Below are 25,794 nucleotides of genomic sequence, written 5' to 3' on the forward strand. Positions count from 1 at the left end.
TAGGGTCATCTGCCTGTGGTCATCCTGAGCTGACCTGGTCCCACACAGGAGCCGAGACAGATTCTTGTGGCACAAGTTGGCCAGGCCATCTGGACAGGCTGCTCTCTTCATGCATCACCAAAATTCCAGTCAGATCTTCTCAAGAGAGGGGAAATGAACAGGGATGGGATCTGCAGAAGTGACATGGGTAAAGGGAGCCCTACTACCCTCCCACCTAGGAACCCTGGCAGGGAAAGGGGGCGCTCACTTGTGTAGGGAAAACCTGTGCTAAGGGAAGGTGGTACCCCTGTAACGCACCAAGACCTATCTGCCTTCTCATCATATCCGCACCTTGCAGGGGCCATTTCATCAAGGACAGCCAGCCTGTGAGATGCACAGGGCAGGCAGGAGGACTCAGTGGCCTGGGCTGTACAGTCTCCTCCCCACAGCATGTCAACCCGAGAAATTACCCCAGTAGCCAGCCCCACGTGGCCAGGGCCAGGATCACCTTATAAGGAAAGGGACCAGTGAGTGAGCAAGTGTTTATTGTGGCCCTCCTTCATTACCCCCAAAAACAGGTTCAGGGCTGGCTACATGCATGGGAAATGTCACATATCACATGCATAAATATATTAAGAGGCATGTTACACCAGCACAAATTCACAAAGTTTTCAACCTTGGCAAGAAAACACCACAATCAGGTGGGCCCCTGCCACAGCCGTCACAGAGTCCCACCTGCTGCAAACAGAAGCCCTGTAGCCAGGGCTCCCTGAGATGAAAGCCTGACCCAGGTCTATGTCCCTTGAGGTCCCTTGGTCAAGATCTCAGTGGCACAAGATCAATAGTTCATCTGCAGGATTTGCAAAGCTGTATGATTTTCTAGGTGATTTTCTAGGAGTCCCCATACAAAGATTCCTCCAGTGGCCCCAAAGCTGATAGTCTTTGAAGCTTGGCTCATGTAAGCCCTGCCAAGCTCCAAACCTCACATCAGATAGGCATGTAAAGCCGGCCTCTGATTTGGGAGCGAGCTCAGGGCCTTATCCATAGGCTGGCAAGTGAAGTTGGCAGTCACTGGCGATAGGAAAAAACACATCTCAGGTGCTGCCATTTCCAAGGTATGAGGTCTCCTTTCAGCTCTACAGCTGCTGTCCTCTGTCTTCAAGCAGAGCAGAGATTATGAGATCATGGGAACCTCCGGACAGAGTGTGTTCCCCTGCCCTGCCCTGGCCAAGCAGTCACGAGCAGGCACACAGACCATCAGTTTTGTGAGCAACAGAGCAACCCATGATGGTCACCCGGCACCATCCTCCTCAGCCAACTTCTGCTTCCCAAGAATCAGAGCTCATTACATGGTCTATGTATGATAGTTCTTCGTAATTCTGGAAATTATAGGCTCCAGAGACCGAGCGCCCTGTGGGCTCCTGAAAGGAAGAAGTTGAGCCCAGAACAGAGGCAAAGTCAGGCAGAGCAGGCAGCAACTAAATGGCAGATTCGCATCCAGGAGCTACGTAATGCAGGAGAAAGAGAACCTTCAGCAAACATTGGGACCAGGACCCACCCGAGGCCTCAGCTGGGAACTACATGTAACCCTACTAGGATAACCCTGTCTGCACAGGTAAAGTCAGAACAGGTAGGTGCTCCAGGGGCAGCTCCAAGCTCAGGGACAGTGCTGCCCATTGTGCTCCTGGACAGTGCCAAGCCTGTCTGGCTGCCCTAAGAAGACACAAAAAGCTGAGAGTACCTGGCACCCTGCCATACAGACCACATGTAGTACAGACTGTACACACAGCTGTGTAGCTGCTGCTAGACTTCTGGCAGGAGCCACCGAAAGCACAGAGCTTAGCAGGCTGAGACAGAAGATGGGGGAGTCAGGTGAAGCAGTGTGAATGCAGGCCCCAGGCAGGTACCTCCACTGAGCCCACAGAGTCTACAAAGCATGCTTCCAGGCAGTGTTCTTCATTCTCTCTGCCCCTAACCCAGGGCAGCAGCTTTAGTCCTACAGTGGCCACAGAGGCAGAGGCCACAGAGGCAGCCCTAATGCTTTGACCTGTCCCATCATGCAGTGAGTCCTCTCCTGTGACCGAGCAGCCTTGGGCCAAAGGGAAAGCTATCCAAGGCTTCATAAGCTTAGTCTCAGGTATCAGTCTAAAGAGCAGTGACTTGTGTGAGCTCTGTGTTCGGAGTAGATGGGCTCTGTGGGCTGACAGGCACCATGGGTAGGTCCACGCCTAGTCATGCGGGCCGTGGTACTGTCTCAGTGGTCTTACAGCCAAGGGCCACATCCTTGGCAATGCTGCGCACACGGTCAGACACCTGCATCTCCCGGTGCAGGGCAGACGCACAGCAGAACTTTCGGAAGCAGGCCTTGAAGTTCTCATCCAAGAAGGCATACAGGATAGGGTTGAGACAGCTGTTGACATAGCCCAGGGCTGTGCAGAAGCGCAGAATGGCCACCGTGGTTTCACTGCCTGGCTGGACACCCAGTCCTTGGACCAGAACAAAGACCTGCACAGGTGTCCAGCAGCCCACAAACACAGCCACCACCACCAGCACCAGCCGCGTGATGCGCCGCAGGTTTCGGTCCTTCTCTCGGGAGCCTGAGAGCAGGCGCACACCATGGAGCCGCCTGATCATGAGGCTGTAGCAGACAGAGATGATGAGGACAGGAATGATGAAGGAGAAGAGGAAGATGCAAACAGCAAACACAGGACCCCAGTAGTCCTGGGGGTCTGGGATCTCCACCAGACACTCGATCTCTGCAGGGAGAGAAACAGGGTCAGGATGGCCACTGGAGCCATAGGAGCCTGGTAGAAGGAGGAACCCCATACCACTGACCTTCATCCTCCACCTGTGCTGAGCCCATGATGGCGACAGGAACGCCAACCACAGAGGCCAGGGCCCAGATGGCCACATTGACGGCCTGGGCTTTGCTGGATGTCCGAACGTCAAGAGCACGAATGGGATGGCAGATAGCTACATAGCGGTCCACACTCATGGCAGTCAGTGTGAAGGTGCTGGTAAACATGTTGTAGTAGTCAATAGCAATAACTGTCTTGCACAGGGTATTTCCAAACGGCCAGAAGCCCAGCAGGATGTCTGTGCCCTGGAAGGGCAGCGTGAGCAGGACTAAGGTATCTGCCAGGGCTAGATTAAAGATGTAAATATTGGTAGCCGTCTTCATCTTGGTGTGCCTGCAGACAGGACAGAAAGAACAGTTTCATTTGTCTACTCTGAACGAACAAGACAGCCAAAGGCAAGAAGCTCATTTTGTTGGCTACCACAAAGGACACCAGCCCTGAGTGTGTCAACATCAGAGTCCCCAAGGGAGCTTGTTAAATGGCAGAGTTCTACACCCAGCCCTAGGCCCACTGAGTAAGTCTCGCTGGATGTAGCCTGGGGGCAAAGGTTTTTTTTTTTTATCGGTTCGATCACGCACGACTGCCTGCTTGCAAGGCAGGCGCTTATGCCGCTGAGCTAAATCCCCAGCCCCGGGGGCAAAGGTTTTAACAAGCTCATCAAGGGACCCTCACACATACAAAAGGGTTCCAAGCCTTAAAGGTTGGTCTTTAAGAAAAGCTAGGCCACCAGAGCAAGCACTTGACAGCAAAGGAGCAAAGGGTAGGAATCACAAGAGAACGGACCTGCCCTCCTGCTCCAGGCTCCCTCCAGACATCACCAGTGCCACCTAGTCTACTGGCCCTGTGCTCCAGAGGTTTCTAACTGCCCCAAAGTCTATTAAAGCTTAACATAGGCCTTCCTACTCCGCACTGCTATCGAGGGCCAGGGGGCGCTAATATTATGACTGCATTCAAGCACTTGGAACAGGGCTAGAAAACTACAGGTGATTAAAAAAACATGTGGTAGTAGCAGTCGCAGTATCAGCGATAATTTTTTTGTTTATTTTGTGTTTTGAAACAGAATCTTGCTATATAGTCCAAGCTGGCTTGGAACTCACAATCATCTTGCCTCCGCCTCCTAAATGCTGGGATTACAGTTGTGTCAGAGATGACAATAGTCCGTGTCATCTGAAGTTTAGTCTTATTTCTGAGAACATTAAGAGTAAGTCCAAAAGCCTTAATTGCAACTAAGTAACAATAATGACAATGATAGTGACAATGGCAGAGATTTATGCCACTCTCTTTACATGGATTTTATCTCATCTGAGATTTATAAGAGCTACTTTGAATCTCACTGTATGAAGGAGGAAACTGGGGCCCAGAAAACTAAGAATCTTTTGTTTGTTTTTTGTTTTGCTTTGCTTTGCTTTTTGTCCAGTTTTTTGTTTGTTGGTTGTTGGTTTGTTTTTGTCTTTATTTTTTTGCTTTAGATTTTTTTTTTTTTTTTTTTGAGACAGGGGCTTGCTATGAAGTTCAGGCTGGCCTTGAACTCACTTATGTAGCCCCAGTTGACCTCAAACTCACTTCAGTCCTCCTGCCTCAGCCTCCCAGCAATTGGGATTACAGACAGGTGCTACCACACCCAGTCGAAGTAGCCTTAGAATTGGAAAAAAGCAAGAGTGAGGTCTCTTGAGCCAGTGTGCCACACTGAGCACCACCCCCTGGGGACATGGGTGGGCAAGATGGCCTTTCTTGTTTGCCTAAGTCTAAGAAGTAGCTCTGAGAGTTTCAACATTCCAGCACAGAAGAGAGAACAGGAGAGAAGCACCTGTCCTAGGAGGGACAGTCACTGCACATGGCTGGCCCATAGCACATCCTCCAGCCATGAAGGGGTATGCGGGTCTGGGAACAGATTCCTAGGGCCCTTCTGTGGAGGGTAGTGCTGGGGACACAGTTGCTCTTCCTACTGACTTTCTGATCACACATCACATACTTATGCATGCATGGCTATATGGTTCATCTTCCTCACTTGCCAGAAGGGGAAAACAAGGCCATAGGAGAACAGGGTTTGCTTAGGGGCACTCAAGGATAGCAGCTGGCTATACCTCTGGGGCATCTGCCAGGTCATAAGGGAAACCACTGCTATAGAGTCACCTCCTTCTGAATTATGAAAATGTCCTAGATTATGAAAAAAAAACATCCTGGCTGTGTCATTTTCCTGCCCAAGGGCTTCTCATGACTCCCTAATGTCTGGAGAAGTAAGTCTCCCTTGTCTGGCAGCAGACCCTGTCTACTATCCCCCTCCCTTCAATTCCCTCTACCTGCAAGAACACAGGACTAGGAATCCTTTCCCTTCTAGCTCCTTGCCCAGTCCAGCACTGCACCAACACTGCTACCCCAACACTGTCTGCCACAGTGCACCCCACGTTGTCCCTCATGATACACTCAACAACCATCCCCCTGGTGCTTCCCACAGCTCCCCCCACTCTGTACCCCCCACCCCAACTGCCCAATGCCAGCTTTCCATCTGAGCATTATGGTGCTCAAGGGCTCCACAACAGCTGGCTGTCATGAACAGAGAGCCTGCAGCCAGAGAGAAGGTACGTTGGGTTCGTCACAGCATCCACCCTTGTGCCTCCCTTTGCCCATCTGAGAAAAGAGTTCACAAGAGCCATCCCTTTGGGGTTACTGTGGGATAGTCACACCATCAGGGGCATGGAGCCTGGCTGTGATTTGAACCAGGCTCAGAGTTGTAATGTCTCAGCTAGGGCAGACAGGCTGAGCAGATGACCCTCTAGGATCTCAGAGTTGACCCCACTCCGTGGTCAGGGAAGAAAGGAAGTTAGTGATGTAAAGCAGGAAATCTCTACTTGTTCAAATCCAACTACAACAGCCTCCTGCCACAGTTTCTCCCTCCCCAGTTGTACAGAACTCACTAGACAGGGACCTTTGTGGGGCACAGCATACCTGAGGATGACATACATGACGAGGCAGTTTCCCAGCAGCCCTCCGATGCACACCGCCAGGTAAAGCCCTACGATGGTGACCTTGAGCCCAAGAGGCAAGAAGGCACTGTGGCTGGCATTGAGCAGCAGATGCGGGGGCAGCCCACTGTGGTTGGGGCTCAGAAGAGACAGGTTGCCCTGAAGGTGGCTGCCATAGAGGACCTCCCAGAATGGAGCAGGAAAGAGAGACTCCATACTGTCACCCTGCAAAGCCACTCAGCACAGAACCTGAGACAGGGCACAGAAACAAGTGACCACGGTACTGGACTATACCTGCCAAATGCTCAGAACATAGCCCAGAGTGCAGCCCAGCAGATACTGGGACCCCCACCCACCCATGGCACCTACAGATGCTCAAGCACTCATGCACTCATGTAAGGACACAGGTACACATACACACAGAGAGAGACACATGCAGACCGGAGGGCACATGTACATACAGGATTCATGAAACACAGACACACATGTACCCAGCCGGACACCTCACATCTCATCTACAGACTCACACACGGACTATGCAGACGTGGTTATACAAGGATGCGCATCCGCCCACTGAGACTCAAGGACACATAGTCCCTGGGTGCTCTCAGAGGGAGTGATGCACACATGTCAACACAAAAATGTCCAAAACATCCTCATGTACACCCAGGCACAAGAGAGCCTGAGATCAGCTTAGAGATGCCTGGGGCACAGGCAGCCAGGCACAGCTTTCTCCTCTCTCCCAGCCCTGCTGAACAGCCTAGCCACACCCGCAGCAGCAGCAGGACCCCCTCCCCTTACCTCCTGCAGTACAGATCCTCACCTCCTAAATGTCCTTGGACAGTGGGACTGAGGAAAACCTAGCCCACAGCAGGGAGGACAGAGGGGCAGCTGTGCAGCAGGGCTGGCCAGGCCAGCGCAGGGTTGAGATGGGAGCCGTGGCTGCTGCTCCTTCTCAGCAGACCAGACGCAGTAGCAGCAGCAGCAGCAGCAGTGAGTGCGGCAGCCAAGAGCTGGGGGCGGGGAAGAGGCTACAGCTCCAGAGCGGGAGGGGCTGCTCAGGCCAGAGGAGGGGGCCTCGGGAAGGAGGATCATCCAAGCTGGCCACCTAGTCCCCACACGAGATGAGACACACACAGGATCATGTGAAAATATGAGCCCAAACAGGACATATGACAGGGATGTCCACAGGCCCACAAACAGAATTGGAGACAGACAGGAACTCAGACACACACACACACAGGTCACAGACTCAGACACAGGGACAAGATTCAGGGAGATGCACATAGAGTCTTCTCACTCAGAGGCAGATGTAGGACTCCAGGACACACAGACACAGCTTGTGAGAATCTGTCCCAGTCCAGCCTCTGTTAAATTTCCCTACCCACCACTGATCCCTCCACCAGGCCCTGAGGGTAGCCAAGCCACAGCAAGTGGACAGATGATGGTGCCCTGGCCTGGCCAGCTCTCAGACGGTCAGAGTCTTGTAAACGAGCAGGAGGATGCCTGAGTCCAGAACCCAGTACTGCTGCCACATCTACTTTGCACTGCTTGAGCCTACTATGAGCACAAAACCTCAGAGTTCTAAAACTACCTGTCAACAGAGGGGGAGACCCACATCAAGGGCACCTCTATAAAGAAGGGTCCCAGAGATGGGCCCAGGAACACACACCAATAAAGGGCTCCTTCAGAAGGAGCTGCTAGTTTCCAGTACAGAGGTTATAAGTACAGTTCACTGAGATGAAAGATCACAGGGTAAAACCATGTGGATGACCCTCGTATTGTTTTTCAGACCCTACCTGATCGTGGTGTTGTTCCTCTTGTAGAGGCTGTCATAGAGAGCCAGACCTCCCCCCACCAGCCAGACCCTGCCCCTTCTCCAAGGATGGGGACCTGGTTGCTAGGCAACTGGCAATAGTGTTGCTAGGATACCTGTAGAATCAGGAAAGGCTGGAGCAGGCAGATACCCTAGGACTCAGCATCCCAAGCTATCCCTCAGGACTTGTCTCTGCATCTTCACTGAAGCTACGACTCAGGTACACATGGACACTCAGGAGACACATTCTCTCAAACACATACAGAGACACCTGGACAGGAAAATGTTGAACTCAAAGATGAAGGTCCATATTCAGATGCACAAAGGGGACATACGCACACACACACAACAAGGTGCACAAAGGCACATGGGTAGACACAAGGGAAGCAGTGTTGGAGGATTAACTAGTGGTCTGCTTGGAACGCCCAAGTGAACTGAGTCAGGGTCATTCTGAGCACTGAAGCTCCACCTGAGGACTGTTGCCAACACCATAGAAGGAGAACTGAAAGAGAAGATGGTGTGCTGTTGATTTTCCTGGAGACGCTGGCAATGGCTGGCTTTTTTCATACAAACTTGGCTGTTTTCGTGGTCAGAGCAGCTCAGGTCCTCACTGTCACTGGGGACGGCTGCTGTTCTTTTCAAGGGATCTCTGGTCTCTGCCTCATGCATCACTTCCTGGCTCCAGTGAAGATTCCTCAACCTTGTGGCACAGATCCTTCACCCTGCTGCATGGACTTTAGCTTCCACCACTGGTCCTTGGGTCTTCCGAGTGCAGATCCTTGATACAAACTTACAGGACATTGTCATGAGCTCTAGGTCTTTGGCTGGACTTGTGCAGGACACCACCATGGAATCCAGGCCCTCAGCTGGATTCTTTGAATCTCTAGTTCATAGACACTTTGACTCTTCTGCCTTTGACTTTTTGGGGTAAATATTATAAAATAATCCTTTGAATTATGTGTCCTGTATTAAATCTATTTCCTTGCAAATCCTGAGTACAACAGCAGGAATGCCTGTGAAAACAGGCACACACAGACCATGTTCAGACTCCAGGGACATGACAACACACACCCACACATACACACTCCAAGACAAGCTTGACCCAGGACCTCAGGAGCCTGGAGAAGCAGGAACTCTGGGAGCTCTGACTCCTGCAGCCCCTTCCCCAGGCAACCTTGGGGCCCCTGGGCCAACTACCTAGGCTACCTGCTCACTTGACAGCCTCATTTTCTAGCGGCCTTCAGCTGCCTCCCAGCCCAGGCCCCAACGTAGAGGAGAGTATGCTGTGAGAGTAAGCAGAGCCACAAAGGGAGGTAGTCTGCTCCTCTCATGTGGCCCTGAGCCTGCTTCTCTCTTCAACATGCCTTGTCCTGCCCCACGGGCACAGGTCCCAGGCCCTCGCCAGCTCCAGTCCTGTCTCTCTCTTCTCTGTCCCCAGTCCCACCCACACGTCAGCTCACAGGTAGGCCTGTGAGCTCTGGGCTGGACAAATATCCATGAGAGTGGATCAGCAGGCCTGGCACACAGAACAGGTGGAGGCAGCTTCTCAACCCTCAGCTACAGTCTCAGATGGAAAGACGGGTCACCTGGTCTCTCCACAGGTGAGTGGCCAGGATGGCAGACTAACTCCCATCCCACAAAAGGAGACTGGTACTGACAGAAAATGGCCTAGGCTTCTCTCAATCCTTGACTGGAACTCAGCAAAGGCAGCTGGCCCCTCCAGAGGGGCAGACCCACAGGGGTCAGTGGAAGAGAGAATGGACCACCAATGCACATGTCACCTACCGGCAGGCAAACCAAACCTGAAGGAACACCAGGGACAGCCCAAGATATGAACCTCACACAAATGACAGCATAGAGCACACACCACAAATTGCTGCTGATGCTCACAGGGCCAAGTGAATGTCATAGGCATGTGGACAGGCCTGGGTCTGGGGCCCAGAAGGAGACTCACCTTCACTCTCACACCTTCTGAACCACACAGGCCAGCTGGCGTTCTGGCCCTCACTCCCTGAGTCGATGCTGTCTGCCCATGTCCCTCCCTATACACTTTACAAGCCCTGCCCTCGGCACCAGAGAACAGGAATCAAAGCAGAGGATACGGCAGCTCCACATGGGACAGCCACTGCCTGGGGAATTCAGTCACCAAGTCACACTCAGCTAAAAAACAAAAGCATTTTAACAGTTCTGAGTTTCATCAAAATAAACCACTACATTCTTGTGATTTTAACTTTATAAAATTTATATATAGGGCTGAGGGTGTAGCTCAGGGGCAGAGCATTTGCCTCGCATCCACAAGGCCCTGGACTCAATCCCCAGCACTGCAAAAACAAACAAAAGTTAGGTACAACAACAAAAGAATTGAGTTGCAGCTTTTCAATATAATGTTAAATTTTGTACTTACTGAATACTGCTCATTAATTTAATTTTGGGGCTTTATTTTTAGGACTTGGTGCCAATAAACACATGTTTATGTTTCTATTGACCTTCAAAGAGAGTCCTGGGCATAGAACAGGACAGGAGTACCTCCCTCACAGCAAAACCACAACCTCTGTCTACCGTGCCCAGAACGCGCTGGACCTCTGAGAGTCTTGGCTGGGAAGCGGGGAGGAACCACCAACGTTTTTCAGTAGTTCAAAAACACAAGAAGAACTTAATCAACACATGGAAATTAAATAACACTCTCCTGAGCACCAGTGGGTCACAGATGAAATTAAAGGAGAAATTAGACATTTTGTATAATTAAATGATAAAGACAATACTACATACAGAACTTAGGGGACCCAAAGAAAGCAGTCCCACAAGAGAAATTCAGAGCAATGAATACCCACATCAGGAAAACAAAAAGAGCTCAACTAAACAACTTAATGCTGAATCTCAAATTTCTAGAAAAAGAAGAGCAGGCCAAGCCCAACGCTCCTACGAGGGAAGAAATAATAAAGATCAGAGCAGAAAGAAATACAATGGAGACTAAGAATCAATGAGTCAAAGAGTTGGCTCTTGGAAAGATTAAATAAAATCAACAAACCCTTAACCAGCCTTGTCAAAAAAAGACTCAAATTCACAAAATTAGGAATGAAGAGTGAAATCACAATGGATCCTGCACCAATCCAGATCATCTACACCTATTTTGAGAACTTGTATTTTTATAAGAAGAAAAATGCAAAAGAAATGGACAGATTCCTAGACACATATGAATTAGCAAAACTGAATCAAGAAGATATAAAAATCCTAAAAAGCCAATATCAATCAATGAAATCAAAGATGTAATTAAAAACCTACCAACAAAGAAAACCCCAGGCCCTGATGGATTCACTGCTGAATTCTACAAGAAATTTAGAGAAGACTTACCACCACCACTTTTCAAACTCTTTATTGAAACTGAAAGGGAAGCAATACTTACAAAGTCATTCCTGGAAGCAAGCATTACCCTGATACCAAAACCAGAGAAGAACTCAACTAAGAAAGAGAATTACAGGCCAATCTCCCTAATGAACATTCATATAAAAATTCTCAGTAACATACTGGCAAACAGACTGCAGCAAGTTATCAAGACGATTGTACACCATGATCAAGTGCGATTAATCCCAGGGATGCAGGGATGGTTCAACATACAAAAATCCATAAATCTAATACACCATATTAGTAGAGCCAAAGACAAAAATCATATCATCTCAATAGATACCAAAAAAAAAACCTTTGACAAAGTCCAGCACCCATTCATAATAAAAAAAAAAAACCTACAGAAAATTGGAAAACATGGTCTTTATCTCATTCTGATAAAAGCCATCTATGACAAGCCAACAGCCAACGTCATACTAAATAGACAAAAATGGAAAGCTTTCTCTTTAAAATTGGGAACAAGACAAGGATGTCCACTGTCTCCACTCTTATTCAACACAGTCCTGGAAATTTAGCTGGAGGAATTAGAGACGAGAAAGAAATAAAAAGAATAAAGATAGGAAAGGAAGAAGTTAAACTATCATTATTTGCCAATGAGTATACTCTACTTAGAAGACCCCAAAAACTCCACCAAAAGACTACTAGATTGATAAGTAAATTCAGTAAAGTAGCTAGAAAGTCAACACTCAACAATCAATAGGAGTTGCACAAACAACAAACTCCTGAGAGAGAAATCAGGGAAACAATACCTTTTACAATAGCATTCCAAAGAAAAGAAATACCTAGTAATCAGTCCAACAAAGGATATAGAAGACCTCTAAATTGAGAACTACAGCACTCTAAAAAAGAGATTGAAGAGGATATTAGAAAATGCAGAGATATCACATGCTCTTAGATAGAAAGAACCAATATAGTGAAAATGGTCATATTTCCAAAACAGTTACACCGATTCAAGGCAATTCCAATCAAAATTCATATTTTACAGAATTAGAGAAAACTAAAATTCATCTGAAACCAGAAGAAACTTAGAATAGCAAAGGCAATTCTGGGCAACAAGGACAAGACAGGAGCACACAATTCCTGACTTTAAATTATACTATAAAGCTATTGTGATTAAAAAAAAAACAGTGTAGTACTGGCAAAAAGTAGATTTGAAGATCAATGGGAAAGAGTAGAAGATGCAAACACAGCTCCACACACAGTAAGCCACCTTATCTTTGACAAAGTTGCCAAACACATTCACTGGAAGAAAACTTCTTCAATATACGGTGCTGGGAAAACTGGCTCTACGCATACTGAAGATTAAAACTGGACCCACTTCTTTCACCATGCACTAAGCTCAACTCAGAATGGTCAAAGATCTTAAGATTTAAAGAGAATCATTAAATCTTTTGAAATATAGAGTAGGTAAAACTCTTGAAGACATCCATGTAGACAAAGACTTTATGAACAAAATCTCTATTGCACAGGAACTGTAAAGCTGCTGTGATATAAAACAGTGTGGTACTAGCAAAAAAAAAAAGATCCAAAAGTCAGTGGAACAGATTAGAACATACAGACACAACTCCAGACATACTAAGCTACCCTATGTTTGACTAAGCTGCCAAACACATTCACTGGAAGAAACATGGCCTCTTTACTAAATGGTGTTAGAAAAATTGGCTTTGCACATATTGAAGATTAAAACTGGACCCATTTCTTTCACCATGTACTCAGCTAAACTCAGAATAGATCAAAGATCTTAATATTAAACCTAAACATTAAATCTGTTGAGAGATAGAGTAGGTAAAACTCTTGAACACATTCATGTAGACAAAGACTTTATAAACAAAACCCTAACTGCACAGGAACTATCACAAAGAATCATCAACCAGGAAAAGCTTTTGTGCAGCAAGAGAAACCACCAACAGAGTGAAGAAACAACACACAATGTGGGAGAAAATGTTCTCTGGCTGCATCTCAGACAAAGGATTACTATCAAGAACATACAAAGAACCAAAACAATCAGTCCTCCCAGATTTAAAGACCCAGTCCAAAAATGGGCATTTGAGGTGAATACACACTTCTCAAATGAATAAATATAAACAACAATAAATATGTGAAAAAATGTTCAACATCACTGGTCATTTGAGAGATGCAAACTAAAACAACACTGAGAGTCCACCTCCCCCAGAAAGAATGGCTGTTATCAAGAAATCAAGCAATAACAAGTGCTGGAGGGGCGGCGGGGAAATGGGGCCCTCCTCCGCTGTTGGTGGGAGTGCAGGCTGGCGCAAGCACTGTGGAAATCAGTGTGCAGAGTCCTCCAAACAACAGGAATAGACGTCCCATCTGATTTTAAAGAGAACGCTTTCAGGTTTTCTCCATTTAGTATGATGTTTAGTATGACACTGTCTCACTCGTGTGAGAAGCTGAAGGTATCAACATATGTATGTGGATGTATGTGTATATAAAAAATAGTTAAGATGCTACTGATTTCTCTGAGTTCAGTGAAGAAAAGGATTGGTGCTGGTATTGTTCGGACGATTGTAAGCAGATGTCCTGTGCTCTGTGTGAATGATCTGAGGATAACAATGTGCAATGTATGCACCATTAATTGCCCCGACTGACGTATTTTGAAATTTTATTTTAGTTTCCTCCTCCTCCTCTTCCTCCTCCTCCTCCTCCTCTTCCTTCTCCTTCTCCTCCTCTTCCTCCTTCTTTCCTTGAAATAAAATAGGTTTAGGGAAAAAAGTAAAATTCTATTAAAAAATGTTTAATGGGGGCTGGGAATTTAGCTCAGCGGCATAAGCACCTGCCTTGCAAGCAGACAGTCGTGAGTTCGATCCCTGGTACCGATAAAGACGAAAAAGACAAAAAAAGAAAAAAAAAATGTTTAATGAAAAAGAATTTTAAAGATTTTTTTAAAGAAAAGAATATTACAGTACTCTGAAAAAGGAAATTTGAAGAAGATGTCAGAAAATGGAGAGATATCTCGGGTATTTGGGTAAGAAGAACCTAATGAAAATGGATATACTCCCAAAACTATTATATAGATTTAGTTCAATTTCCAACAACATACCTCACAGAATTAAAGAAAACAATCCTAAAATTCATTTGGAGCCAGAAGAGATCTAGAACAGCGAAGGCAATCCTGAGCAACAAAGGCAGGCAGGGCACATCACAGTTCTCAACCTGAAATTATACTAAAAAGCTACTGTGACTTTAAAAAAAACAGCCCAAAGGACCAGTGGAACAGATTAGAGAACCAGAAACAACTCCAGACACAGTTAGCCGCCTTGTCTTTGACAAAGGTGCAATATACACATTCACTGGAAGAGAGATGGCCTCTTTAATAAATAGTGCTAGAAAATCTGACTTTGCACATGCCAAAGATTAAAATTGGACCCATATCTTTCACCATACACTAAAGTTGAAATGGATCAAAGATCTAAATATCACAAAGAATCAACAACTGGGATTTCATCTTATTAAAAAGCTTTTGCTTGGGGCTGGGGATTTAGCTCAGCGGTATAAGCGCCTGCCTTGCAAGCAGGCAGTCCTGAGTTCGATCCCTGGTACTGATAAAAACGAAAAAGACAAAAAAAAAAAAAAAAAAAAAAGCTTTTGCTACATGGGAGGTTGAGACAGGAGGACTGCTGTGAGTTCGAGGCCACCCGGGGTTACAAAATGAGTTCAAGGCCAGCCTGAGCTGCCTAATGAAACTCTGTATCAAAAAGGCAATAAGTAAATAAATAAATAAAAGAGCTTTTGCACAGCAAGGGAAACTACCAACAGAGTAAAAAGACAACTCGTCCACTGCGGAAAAAAATTTGCCAGCTGTTCCACAAAGAATTACTATTAAGAACACATAAAGAACTCAAAAAAATCAGATCCTCCAAATTTAAAGACCCAACCCAAAATGGGCATCTGAGATGCATACACATTTCTCAGATGAAGAGGTACAAACAGCAAATAAATATGTGAAAAAACGTTCAACATCACTGATCATTCAAGAGATGCAAATTAAAACAATGCTGAGATTCCAACTTACTCCAGAAAGAATGGCTATTATTAAGAAATCAACCAATAAAAATTGCTGGCAAGGGGCCAAAGGTTTAGCTCAGTAGCATAAATACCTGCCTGGTAAATGTGAGTACATAAAAAAAAAAATGCTGGAAGGGATATGGGGGAAAAGGAACCTTTCTCTACTACTGATTAGAGTATAAACTGATGCAAACACTGTGGAAATCAGTGTGGAGATTCCTCAAAAAACTAGGACTAGAGGTCCCATTTGATCCAGTTATTCCCCTCGTTGGTATCTACCTGAAAAAAATCAAAAGCATCATATCACAGCAATACATGCACACCTATGTTTATAGTGGCACAGTACGTAATAGCCAAATCTTGGAGACAGCCCAAATACCCATCTACTGGTGAATGGATAAAGAAGATGTGCTTTTTATACAATGGAGTATTACTCTGCCAGAAAGGATATACTTGAAACATTTCTAGAAAAATGGATGCATTTTGAGACCATACTCTTACATGAAATATCAGACACATGCATGTAAATATCACATTGTTTCTTTAGTCTGAGAAACTCAAAGTATAAATAAGGACCAAAATGCATAACAGGTACTGTAAAATAGGAAGAAAATGTTCAAATGGGGAGAGGAACAAGGGAGGGGTGGAGGTTAGGAAAAAAGGAAAAAAATAAGAAAACAAGGAAAGAATGGAAACAAAGGTTTGTACATGGGGAGGAGGGGTTGAAAGGAGGATAGAGGAATGGGGAAAAAAAGAATCGAGAGACAAAAATTAAAACTGGACATGGTGGCACACTCCTATAATCTTATAATCAGGAGGCTGAGGCAGGAAAATCCTTGCAAATTCAAAACCAACCTGGACTACAAAGTGAGCCCAAGGCCAGCCTGAAATACACAGTGAGACCCTGTCTCAAAAAGACAAAAAGAAAAAGAAAAACAAAGAATCAAGTTTTATCATGTACTGGTACAAGTTCTCTATGATGAATGTGATCGTTATGTATATCTACAACGGACCAATAACATCTGATTGGAAAAAAAAGTGACAAAGTTACTTCTCGCAGGACAAGAGAGCATTCTCTTACTCCTTTTGTGATCCCACCACCACCACACCAACGGAACCATCCTTTCATCCCTGCATCCCTGGTCTGGACCAGGGGAATAGCCAGATCGGCCAGATCCAGCTCCAAAGGACTCACCCAAGGGACCAGCCTGCGGGCACCTCCCCTGCTCCGCTTCCTGCTTGGCCCAGGCGCGGTTGCTTAACAGCCCACACCACAGAGCGGCATTAGGAGAAAACGGGGCACTGCAAAAAAGGGCTTTCTGAGGACACCGCTTATGCAAGGCTGGGGCTAGAAGGGAGCCCCTGCTCCATGCAGCTGTGGCATGGGCGTGCAGGCTCAGGCTTATAGGGTGCAGAGTCACGCGCTCGCTTCTCACTGAGAGTCCAGAGCAAGTTTCCAACACCAGTGAGAGCAGCATCCTGCAGAAAGGCCAGAACCTCGCCTGGGCCCCACCCCTCTCCCAGGCACTGAGCTCAGGCCCCTGAGCTTCAGAATGCACCACCAGCCGTCCAGAAATGAAGGTGAGAGGTATAGGATCTGAAAGTAACATAAACATTAATATATTACAGACTTACTGTTCCAGTTTTAGTGTAACTTGACCATGTGAATACACTGATTAATGAATGGATATAGAATAAGTGACTTATAGTAGTTATTACATAGTATGAAATATGAAACGCACAAATGAATTAGAGAAATCTAAATCACAACCCAAGGCCCAGAAATTTAGAGTTTAAAAAAACCCAGGTCTGGTTGGAAGAAACACCTGGCCCAGAGATCCCAAACTTGCCCTAAGGGAGGTGAGAAGTCCCCAGCTCTGTCCCTGAGCATTCCGAAGAGAAAGGACCTCTGCCCGCCTCCTCGGAGCTGCCTGCGCTCCTGCCTCATAGACCAGCTCCAAAGACTTCTCCAACCAGGAAACCGGGGTCCACACCTCCCAGAACGGTTTCACTGCCACCCGGGCTTGAAAGCCCCACGGTCACTTAGGGGGTCCGGAATGCCACGTAGGCCTTGGGGCCGTGGTCTGGAGCTCCAGCGACAAACCCTCCTAAGGGGCTGCCCTGCCCTGGGGGCGGGGAAGGGGCAGGACTCCAAGTTGCCTAGCAACCGCTTCCCAAGCCTTGAGAGTCCAGCAGAACTGAAGAGTCTCGGTGGCGCAGAGAAGACAGAAGGCTCCGCAGCAGGCTCCGCAGCGTATGTGGGCCAGGGATGAGAGGGCTGACTGCTGAGCCAGCGGTGGGGTAGGGAGCTGGGGCTCGGCCTAACCCACAGGGAAAAGGACCCAGCCCGAGTTGGGGCCGCCATGGGCTAGAGCCAGAAAGGACTCTGGGCTGGGTTCCCTTTTTCCCCTCCCTGGACTCTGCTCCCCAAATTTAGACCTAGTGGCGGACAGGCCAAGACAGGGGGCCACCACAGCAGCAAGCCAGCCACCGCTGGACCCTGAACCTCCAAGCACCCACTCACACACACAGACCACACGCTCACACCTTCACAAGCACACACATGCAGACCACACAGACCGCACACACACACAGACCACACACACACACACAGACCACATAAACAGACCACAGACATGTGCACACACACAGAGACCACATACATGCACACACACACACACACACACAGACCACATACACAGACTACACACACTCAGTCCACAGACACAGACCATAGACACATACACACACCACACACATAGAAATCACACACACACAGTTACATACATAGACCAGACCACAGACATGCACACACAGACCACACACACAGAGACCACACACACTCACACACAGACCACACACAATCACACACCGGCCACATACACAGACTACACACACTCGCACACACACAGACCACACACACAGACCACAGTCACACAGACCACATACACAGAAAGACCATACAGAGAGACCACACATACATGCACACACACATGCACACATACCCCACACAGAGACGATATACTCAAACGCACACAGACTACTCACACACAGACTACACACACACACAGACCACACAGACCACACAGAGACCATACACACTTATATGCACACATAGACTACACACACATACACAGACCACACACACACAGACCACACAGACTCACACACACACACAGAGCCCACATATACATGCACACAGACCACAAATTCACACACATGCACACACACAGAGATCACACACACAGAGACCACACAGATAACACAGAGATCATATAAACCACAGACACATGCGCACACAGAGACCACAGAGACACACACAGACCACACACACAAACCACACAGACACACATACACAAAGACCACACATGCACACGCAGACCATACACAAACCACAGACACATTCACACACAGAGAGACCACACATACACATACCACACACAAAGACAACACTGACACACAGACCACACATACTCTCCACATATGCACACACACAAAGACCACACACACAGGCACATTCACAGACTACATAGACTATATACACATGTGCACACACAGACGACACACAGAGACCACATACTACACACAGACCCACACACACAGACCACACACACAGAAACCATACTCATTCACACAGACCACATACACAGAGACCACACACACATTCACACACAGAGAGACCACACACATGCACACAGACACCGTACTCAAAAACACAGACCACACATACATGCACATACACAGGCCACACAAAGACCACAGACCATGCACACATGCACACATAGATACAGACCATGCACACACAGATGCACAGATGCACACACAGAACAGACACACACATAGACCACACATACAAACCACATAGATACACATATGCACAGAGACCACACACAAACTATAGACACATGCATGCACAGAGATCACGCAAATGCATAGACCACACACTCATACAAACCAGACATATGCACGCATACAAACCCACACACTCACACTCACATGCACACACACAGAACACATGCTCACACAGAACACACCCACCGAGACTACACACCAACATGCACACACACAGACCACACATACAGACCACGCAGACACACAGATCATACACATGCACATATACAGAGACCACACACACAAAGACTACACATAGACATGCACACAGACCACACACACACACACACAGGCACACAAAAACATACATGCAACATATAGACCATACACACATCACACACACAGGCACACACACACAGACTACACACAGAGACCATACTCATTCATACACAGACCACACACAGTTTCACTCACACTCACACAGACCACACACACAGGCACACACACACAGACTACACACAGAGACCATACTCATTCATACACAGACCACACACAGTTTCACTCACACTCACACAGACCACACACACAGGCACACACACAAACACCCACAATTACAAAAGCACACAAACTCCCATGCACACTCACCCACAGACTACACACTCAGAGACCACACTCACAAACCACACACACAGACCACACACTGACAAGCACACAGATCGCACAAACTGGGCCACACACACAGGCACACTCATACACCAACAGACTACACAGACCACACACACAGATACATACATGCACACAGACCACATACACATGCATACTCACACAGACCGCACACAGATCACACAGAGACTACACTCACAGACCATATACACACACTCACACCTACAGACCACACACATACACAGACCACACTCACACAGAGACTACATATACAGAGCACACATACACACACATTCATGCACAGACCACACACGCACTCACAGACCACCTATGCACACACACAGACCACACACACTCAGACCACACATACACACTCGTATACAGACCACACACGCGCGCACACACAAATAGAAACAGATCAGGCGCAAGATCGAGCCCCCGTTCCACCCTGAATACTGTAGCTGGGGTCCTGGGGCCAGTACGGAGCAGGACAGCCCCGCATGTGAGAGCGACTGCCCTATGTCTGCCAAGTTCAGCCGGAAGTCAGGCCCCACGCATGGCACTGCAGTTCGCAGCCCCCGTGGGGCCTAAAGTCCCCCGAGAGGAGCGGTGGCGAGGCGGGCGATTTCCACAGCTCCGAGCACGTCTGCAAGTCCCAGCTACAGGCGGGACTGAGGCGTCAGGAACAGCCCCGAGGGCGCCAGAGGGACCCAGCAGAAGGCACACGTGCCTGGAGGGCAGCCCGAGCATGTCGCGGTCCCTTCGCAGTTAAGATGTGGCCGCCCGCAGCGAAGGGAGCGCACGGAGCGGAACCCGACGGGCAGCGCGCAGGGCCGGCGGCGGAGGCCCCGAGGCCCGGCTGGGCGCTGACCCTGGACGGGCTGGCGGCCCTGCCCCTCACGCAGCGCCGCCACCACCTGCTCTTCAGCGACCTGCCCGAGGACGGGGCTGCGGCCGCCTCCGTCTTCCCGCGCCAGTCGGCTGAGCTGGAGAACCGCATGCCCGACCCGTGCGCCTGGACGCGGCCGCCCGACCAGCCCGCGGGGCCCGCAGAGCCGCTGCTGGGCGTGCTCAAGGCGGCGGAGGCCCGCGCTCGCGTGCGCAGCCTGCGGCTGCGCTACATCCGCATGCGGGTGGGCGCCCGGGCACGGGGCACGGGGCACGGGGCACGGGACACGGGTACGGGGCACGGGGCACGGGGCATGGGCACGGGGCACAGGTACGGGGCACGGGGCACGGGACACGGTTACGGGGCATGGGCACGGGGCACGGGACACGGGTACGGGGCACGGGGCACGGGGCATGGGCACGGGGCTCTCCCCAGGGCAGCGGGGTGCGGGAGCTCCGCGCGGCGCAGCTCACCCGCTGTGGCCCGCAGGCGGAAGAGATCACGCTTCTCATCCGGCAGCAGGGCTCCGCGCGGGCTGCCATCCGGCTCGAGCTGCTCCTGCCACCCCAGCTGAAGTCGACGCGGATCCCGGACCCTCTGGACCGGCAAGAGGTGCGGGCCAGCCGAGGGAGGGGCGAGAGGCCCACGTCCGCACTCACTTAGCCCCAGCCCTGTCCCTGCAGAGGCGGCGCGTGGAGACCATCCTGGAGGAGGCCAGAGATGGCAGCATTTTCCCGCGGTGACAGCGACCCAAATGTGCAGCTGCGCCCCACCCTCGTACATGTACATAAAATTCTCTTTCAAGGGCTCTCCGGTCTTTTGCCTCCGCAGTCCCATCCCCAGTACTCTCCAAGAGAAGGGTGAGTATGGGCACTGACTCCTACACCAGCCGTCACGCACACCAGGACAGCAGTGGAGCTCTTCGACAAAGTAAGATGTGAGGGGATGGTTGTCAAACTAGTGGGGTGCAGACAGCCCGTCCCCCAATCCCTGCCTGCTCCTGTCCGGTGTCTGGTGTCCTGGACAGCCCACCAGAGGCCCCCAGGGCAGAAGGCAGGGGAGTCTGCTTCACATCAATACCCCAGAAGCCCAGAAAGTCATTCATCCCAGGCACATGGTGGCACTCTGAGAGACAGGGTGACTACGCAAACCAAAGCTGGCCTTTAGAGGGTCACCACCTGTGCCCAGACAGAAGACCCACCCTCTGGTCTTTTGTTTTGTTTTGTTTTGCTTTGCTTTTTGGTACTGGGAATCAGAACCTCGTGTTCACCAGGCACGAGCTGCGCCATTGGTCTTCTTTTCATCCTGAAAAATAACCTCCTGTAGCCCATTCAGCACACTGTCTGTGCACACACACACACACACACACACACACACACACACACAGAGGAAGTAAACTACCTCATCCCATTCTGACAAACAGGCTTGAGTCCCACAAGATCTCTGGACTTCAGAAAGCCCCTGGTTTGGGGGTAACTCTTACTCTTTCTCCATGGTGGGTTCTGTGCAGAATCTGGGGCTCCTCTTGGCCCTTCCTCCCAGCCCCTGTCTAGAAGGCTACCCAGCTGAGAACTACAGGGAAACACAAAACCCCTACCCCGTGAGATTCCCACTGGCTCTGACTGGAGCAGAGGACAAATCTGGAGGAAAAGAATGAAATCAGAGCTGGGGTCCAGCAAGGAATACATTGACTGGTGGCCACCCCATCCTCAGAACCTCTGTCCCCTCAGCCAGCCCTGTACCACCTGTTCCTGACCCTTTGCCCTTTGCTACCTGTTGCTGCCTTGGCCTTGATCCAAGCCCAGACTGTGCAGAGATCACAAGTCAGCAGCAGCAGGGGGAGCAGAGTCTCAGGGAGACCAAGGTAAGATGAGGGAACAGAAAGATGGTGGGCTTGGCAGGGGCAGACAAGGAAGGGGAGCAATCTCTTTGTCCATGAGTAGTGGCCACTCACACCCTGATGTGGGCCTTCTGGCCTTTTCCTGCCAAGCTCCCTACTATCTGGACCCCAACATTTTTTTTTTATCAGTACTAAGGATCAAACTCACAACTGTGTGTTTGCAAGGCAGGCGCTTATGCCACTGAGCTAAATCCCCAGCCCCTGGACCCCAAGATTTTGTCTCTTGAGTTTTTACAGAGTGCCTAGAAGAATTTTATCTTAGTACATTGACATAGTTATCTCATAATATGTAATGGTTTATACACTGTGTCAACTTGAGAAGTCTAGCTTAACTAAGGGGTTCTGCAACTCTACATCCTGGGGTGTGGAGGACAAGCCTGTTATCATTCTAGGATATTGTTCACTGTGTCAATTTGAGAAGGTCAGAAGTTTAACTAGGTGATTAAGCAGGGGGCCAGGGTCCTTAATTTGTCACATCCTCAGCCTGTGCAAGAGGAGGCACAGAGACAGAATAAGCGTGACACCCACCCAGTGGAATAGCTTGCATACAATAAAAGGCAAAAGAGGAGGGACTGATTGCTGGTTCTGCTGAGGAGCTCCAGTCTTCACATTCAGTTTGCACGTACTTTCTGGCTTCTGACACAGACTATTTGGCTTCTGCCTGGACTCTTCAGCCATCTTTGTAGAGTCTTCAGCCTCCATCATCATAGATTCTCCAGTATTGTGGCAGACCCCTCAGCCTCCTGATACAGACTTGCATGGGACACTGCAGTAAGCTCCAGCCCTTGAGCAGGACCCTTCAACCTCCAGAATGCAAACACACTCTGCACACTTCCTCATCTAACTTTGTGACTGACCATCATAAGCCAATCTTATAATTTCTTATACATTTGTATACATTGTGTCATATCTGTTTCTCTAGTAAACTCTGACTGATACAATCACTTATTTATCTGGCCTTGCATTTCTTCAGCTTTAAAATGGGAGTCACAGAGCTGTTCCAGGGTGTCAGAGCAGTGCCCCATTCGGTCAGTACTCCACAGGAACACATGAGGACAGAGGTAGAAAACAAAGCCCAACACCCTTAAAGGCCACAAAGGCAATGGCCTGAGACAATTCTCCACCATAACTGGCACAAGCTACCCCTTGATCCCCATGTCAAGGAAGAGCTGGCCCTGCACAAGACACTAGATGAAATAGCAGAGGAAGATGCTTCTGCCTACAGAAAGCCCTGCAGAAAAACAAAGCCTGTGAGGTACAGCCTAATAAATGGGGCCTAACGAGGACTGGGGGCTTGTGTTCTGGAGTTACCTGATGCTCCTGGTTCAAGTCCCATCCCCCATCACTACCCACCAGCCTTCATGTGTTTCTCCTTGAATTTGGAGAATGCTCTGTTGCAAGAGATAGACAGCAGGCCTGAGGTGCCAGGGAGAGTGAGGCCTCAAGGGGGAGAAAAACATGCTGACCCTCACCCACTGCCAGCTGCCCACATCTGCAATTCCCCACTGTGCTTGCAGAGCAGGATGGGTCTGATAGTGTGCCAGTGTCTGAGTGCTGGCCTATCTCTGCAGGACCTCCCTGTCCTCACCCATATTTGCCTTTCAAGACTTACCTGGACTAAAGTAACTGCCTCCTGCCCAGATGGGTTCCCTGGCCTCTCCCCATCTTTGTCCTATAAGTGTGGCACCCAGAAGGTTCTGTGACCAAGTCCCTGGGCGCTTGGTATTTCAGGCATCCTGGTAGTCCCCAGGCCCTTGCCCAACTGCTTTTTGCTCAGCCAAGTCCCGTGAGTGTGGGAGACAACCTGGGCACCTTTCCTTGAATGCAGAACAATTGCTTCAGCTTTGTAGTTAAAGTGAGCCCTATCTCCATGCACTGATATGTACACAGAGCTGGCTATGCCATTTCTTTCTATCTTCACCTGGATTTAAGCAATGCAAATAAGACTAGCTGAGCTACTGGTATGTAATCCTTAATACCAGTTGACAATTTCCTGTTTCCTTGCATTGCGCTCCCTGTAAGCGGTTGAGCACAGCGGGATGGCAGAGCCAAACAGCTCCAGGAATGTCAACTGGGGACAAGCCTCAAAATAAGGGACAATGATTTCCCAAGGCACAAAAGTTTACAAATCAGAAACTAAAGCAACAGCCTCCTGAATTCATTTCTATGCTATCCCGGTCGAGTTACGCAGGTTGGTCTTTCTGCATAGCCCTCTCCCTGCATATCGCAGAGGTGCCTTTCTCAACACCTGGCCAGTTCAGCTCACATTACTCACATAATTCCCACCTTACTGTCACTCATCCTCAAACCACTCCCTTCTTCACAAGATTATAAATTCTGGATGAGCTTTGGATCAAGGCCTTTGTCCCATGTATCCTTACCTGGAATGGATTTAGGACCCCTTGGGTGCCCGTAACTATACATATGTCTTAGTGCCTGTATTCTCACTGCGGATTGTACCAGAGATAGTAGATTGCAATTAATTCACTGAAGGTCCAATAACATATCAATGGAATTACAAATATAACTTCCAGGACTGCAAGGTGAATGGGAAAAGGATTACAATATTTGGATAACAGTATTTTAAGGGGTTACAATATTGGGATTACAATACATGAGCACAATGGAAGTGACTTGCTCTCAAGTCTGCCCTGGTCCATTTCCTGTCAGTGCCCCCATCCCACCCAGCCCCTATCAGTCAGCTCCAGGCTGGTCTTTCTGACTCACTCTCTGACACACAGGGACCTCTGATAGTTCTAGAATGAATGACAAGCTTGTGCAAAATCTCCACTTTACCTTTCTGAGCTTGGCTCAATATGTGCACATATGGCTTGTGCAGTTGGAAGGCATTTTGTGAGCAGCCAGTGACCCCTGAATTTGCCAGGCTTCAAGCAGTGATGGGAGAGAAGCCACACAGCTCAGGGCGATGACAGACTCCCCAGACCCGATCCAGAGCAAACTCAGGGCCACTGGACACTGGGCCAAAGCCTGCTGGGATAACCAATAACCCACACCAGGACAAGAGAGTGCGTCAAAGGGACAGAGAGGCTTTACACTTTAGGCCATCTTTGGCAGGATGAGGGACAGGGAATGAGTCAGCCCTCCCACCGCCACCTCCACCTCACAGACACCGGGCATGAGGGGCTGCAAGCACCTGCACCACTGCATCCTTCCTTCCTTCTGCACAAGCCCCACAGCAGGACGACAGGCTCTTAACCCCACTTTACCATTGAGGTTCAGAAAGGCAAAGACCACCGGTCACTCCTTTCCAGGGACCTCCTCTTGCCCAACCTCCTCTTGCCTAGGGTCGCCTGTCGCGAGATGGAAAGGCTAGAAAGGCCTGCTGAGCAGCGTGGGACCGAGCTCATGCCGCCCTCCCAATGCCTCATCCCGCGGGACACCCGGCTAAGGCTGGGGCGCCTAGCGGCGCGGGGCGGGGCTGCACGGGGCGGGGCGGGGCGGGGCGG

At 49.1% G+C, this 25,794-nt stretch overlaps 2 protein-coding genes across 9 annotated transcripts; one reads left to right on the top strand and one right to left on the bottom strand.

The window, feature by feature from the left end:
- Nucleotides 1–507: 507 nt before the first annotated feature.
- Oprl1 (opioid related nociceptin receptor 1) lies at nt 508–21,035 on the bottom strand. Of its 5 annotated transcripts, none has more exons than XM_005000360.4 (4): nt 7,600–8,848; nt 5,784–6,049; nt 2,815–3,170; nt 508–2,735 (listed from the first exon to the last, which is right to left on the bottom strand). In XM_005000360.4, the coding sequence occupies exons 2-4, from the start codon at nt 6,014–6,016 to the stop codon at nt 2,212–2,214; spliced, it is 1,113 nt and encodes a 370-aa protein (XP_005000417.1). In that variant the 5' UTR covers nt 6,017–6,049; nt 7,600–8,848; the 3' UTR covers nt 508–2,211.
- On the top strand, nt 17,085–23,271 carry Lkaaear1 (LKAAEAR motif containing 1). 4 transcript variants are annotated; one of them, XM_063247969.1, is made up of 4 exons: nt 17,085–17,298; nt 20,307–20,671; nt 20,950–21,039; nt 21,233–23,271. In XM_063247969.1, exons 2-4 carry the CDS (start codon nt 20,312–20,314, stop codon nt 21,302–21,304), a joined length of 522 nt encoding a protein of 173 aa, XP_063104039.1. In that variant the 5' UTR covers nt 17,085–17,298; nt 20,307–20,311; the 3' UTR covers nt 21,305–23,271. The 4 variants fall into 4 exon arrangements, with proteins under 4 accessions (XP_063104039.1, XP_063104037.1, XP_063104040.1 ...); XM_063247967.1 differs by having other exon boundaries at nt 17,089–17,298; nt 20,917–21,039; XM_063247970.1 differs by having other exon boundaries at nt 17,101–17,298; nt 21,111–23,271.
- Nucleotides 23,272–25,794: the final 2,523 nt, after the last annotated feature.

This window comes from Cavia porcellus, unplaced genomic scaffold (assembly GCF_034190915.1).
Source record: "Cavia porcellus strain 051 isolate PalLab524CR breed Dunkin Hartley unplaced genomic scaffold, mCavPor4.1 scaffold_5, whole genome shotgun sequence".
Classification (NCBI taxonomy): domain Eukaryota; kingdom Metazoa; phylum Chordata; class Mammalia; order Rodentia; family Caviidae; genus Cavia; species Cavia porcellus.

Excerpts from the sequence above, each read along its gene's own strand:
- Oprl1 (XM_005000360.4), bottom strand. The coding sequence starts at position 6,016 with ATGGAGTCTCTCTTTCCTGCTCCATTCTGGGAGGTCCTCTATGGCAGC. Across the intron at positions 3,171-5,783 it reads GTCATGTATGTCATCCTCAG|GCACACCAAGATGAAGACGG; the intron begins GTATGCTGTGCC and ends TCCTGTCTGCAG. Across the intron at positions 2,736-2,814 it reads AGCACAGGTGGAGGATGAAG|AGATCGAGTGTCTGGTGGAG; the intron begins GTCAGTGGTATG and ends CTCTCCCTGCAG.
- Lkaaear1 (XM_063247967.1), top strand. The coding sequence starts at position 20,312 with ATGTGGCCGCCCGCAGCGAAGGGAGCGCACGGAGCGGAACCCGACGGG. Across the intron at positions 20,672-20,916 it reads TGCGCTACATCCGCATGCGG|GCGGAAGAGATCACGCTTCT; the intron begins GTGGGCGCCCGG and ends TGTGGCCCGCAG. Across the intron at positions 21,040-21,232 it reads ACCCTCTGGACCGGCAAGAG|GGCTCTCCGGTCTTTTGCCT; the intron begins GTGCGGGCCAGC and ends TTCTCTTTCAAG.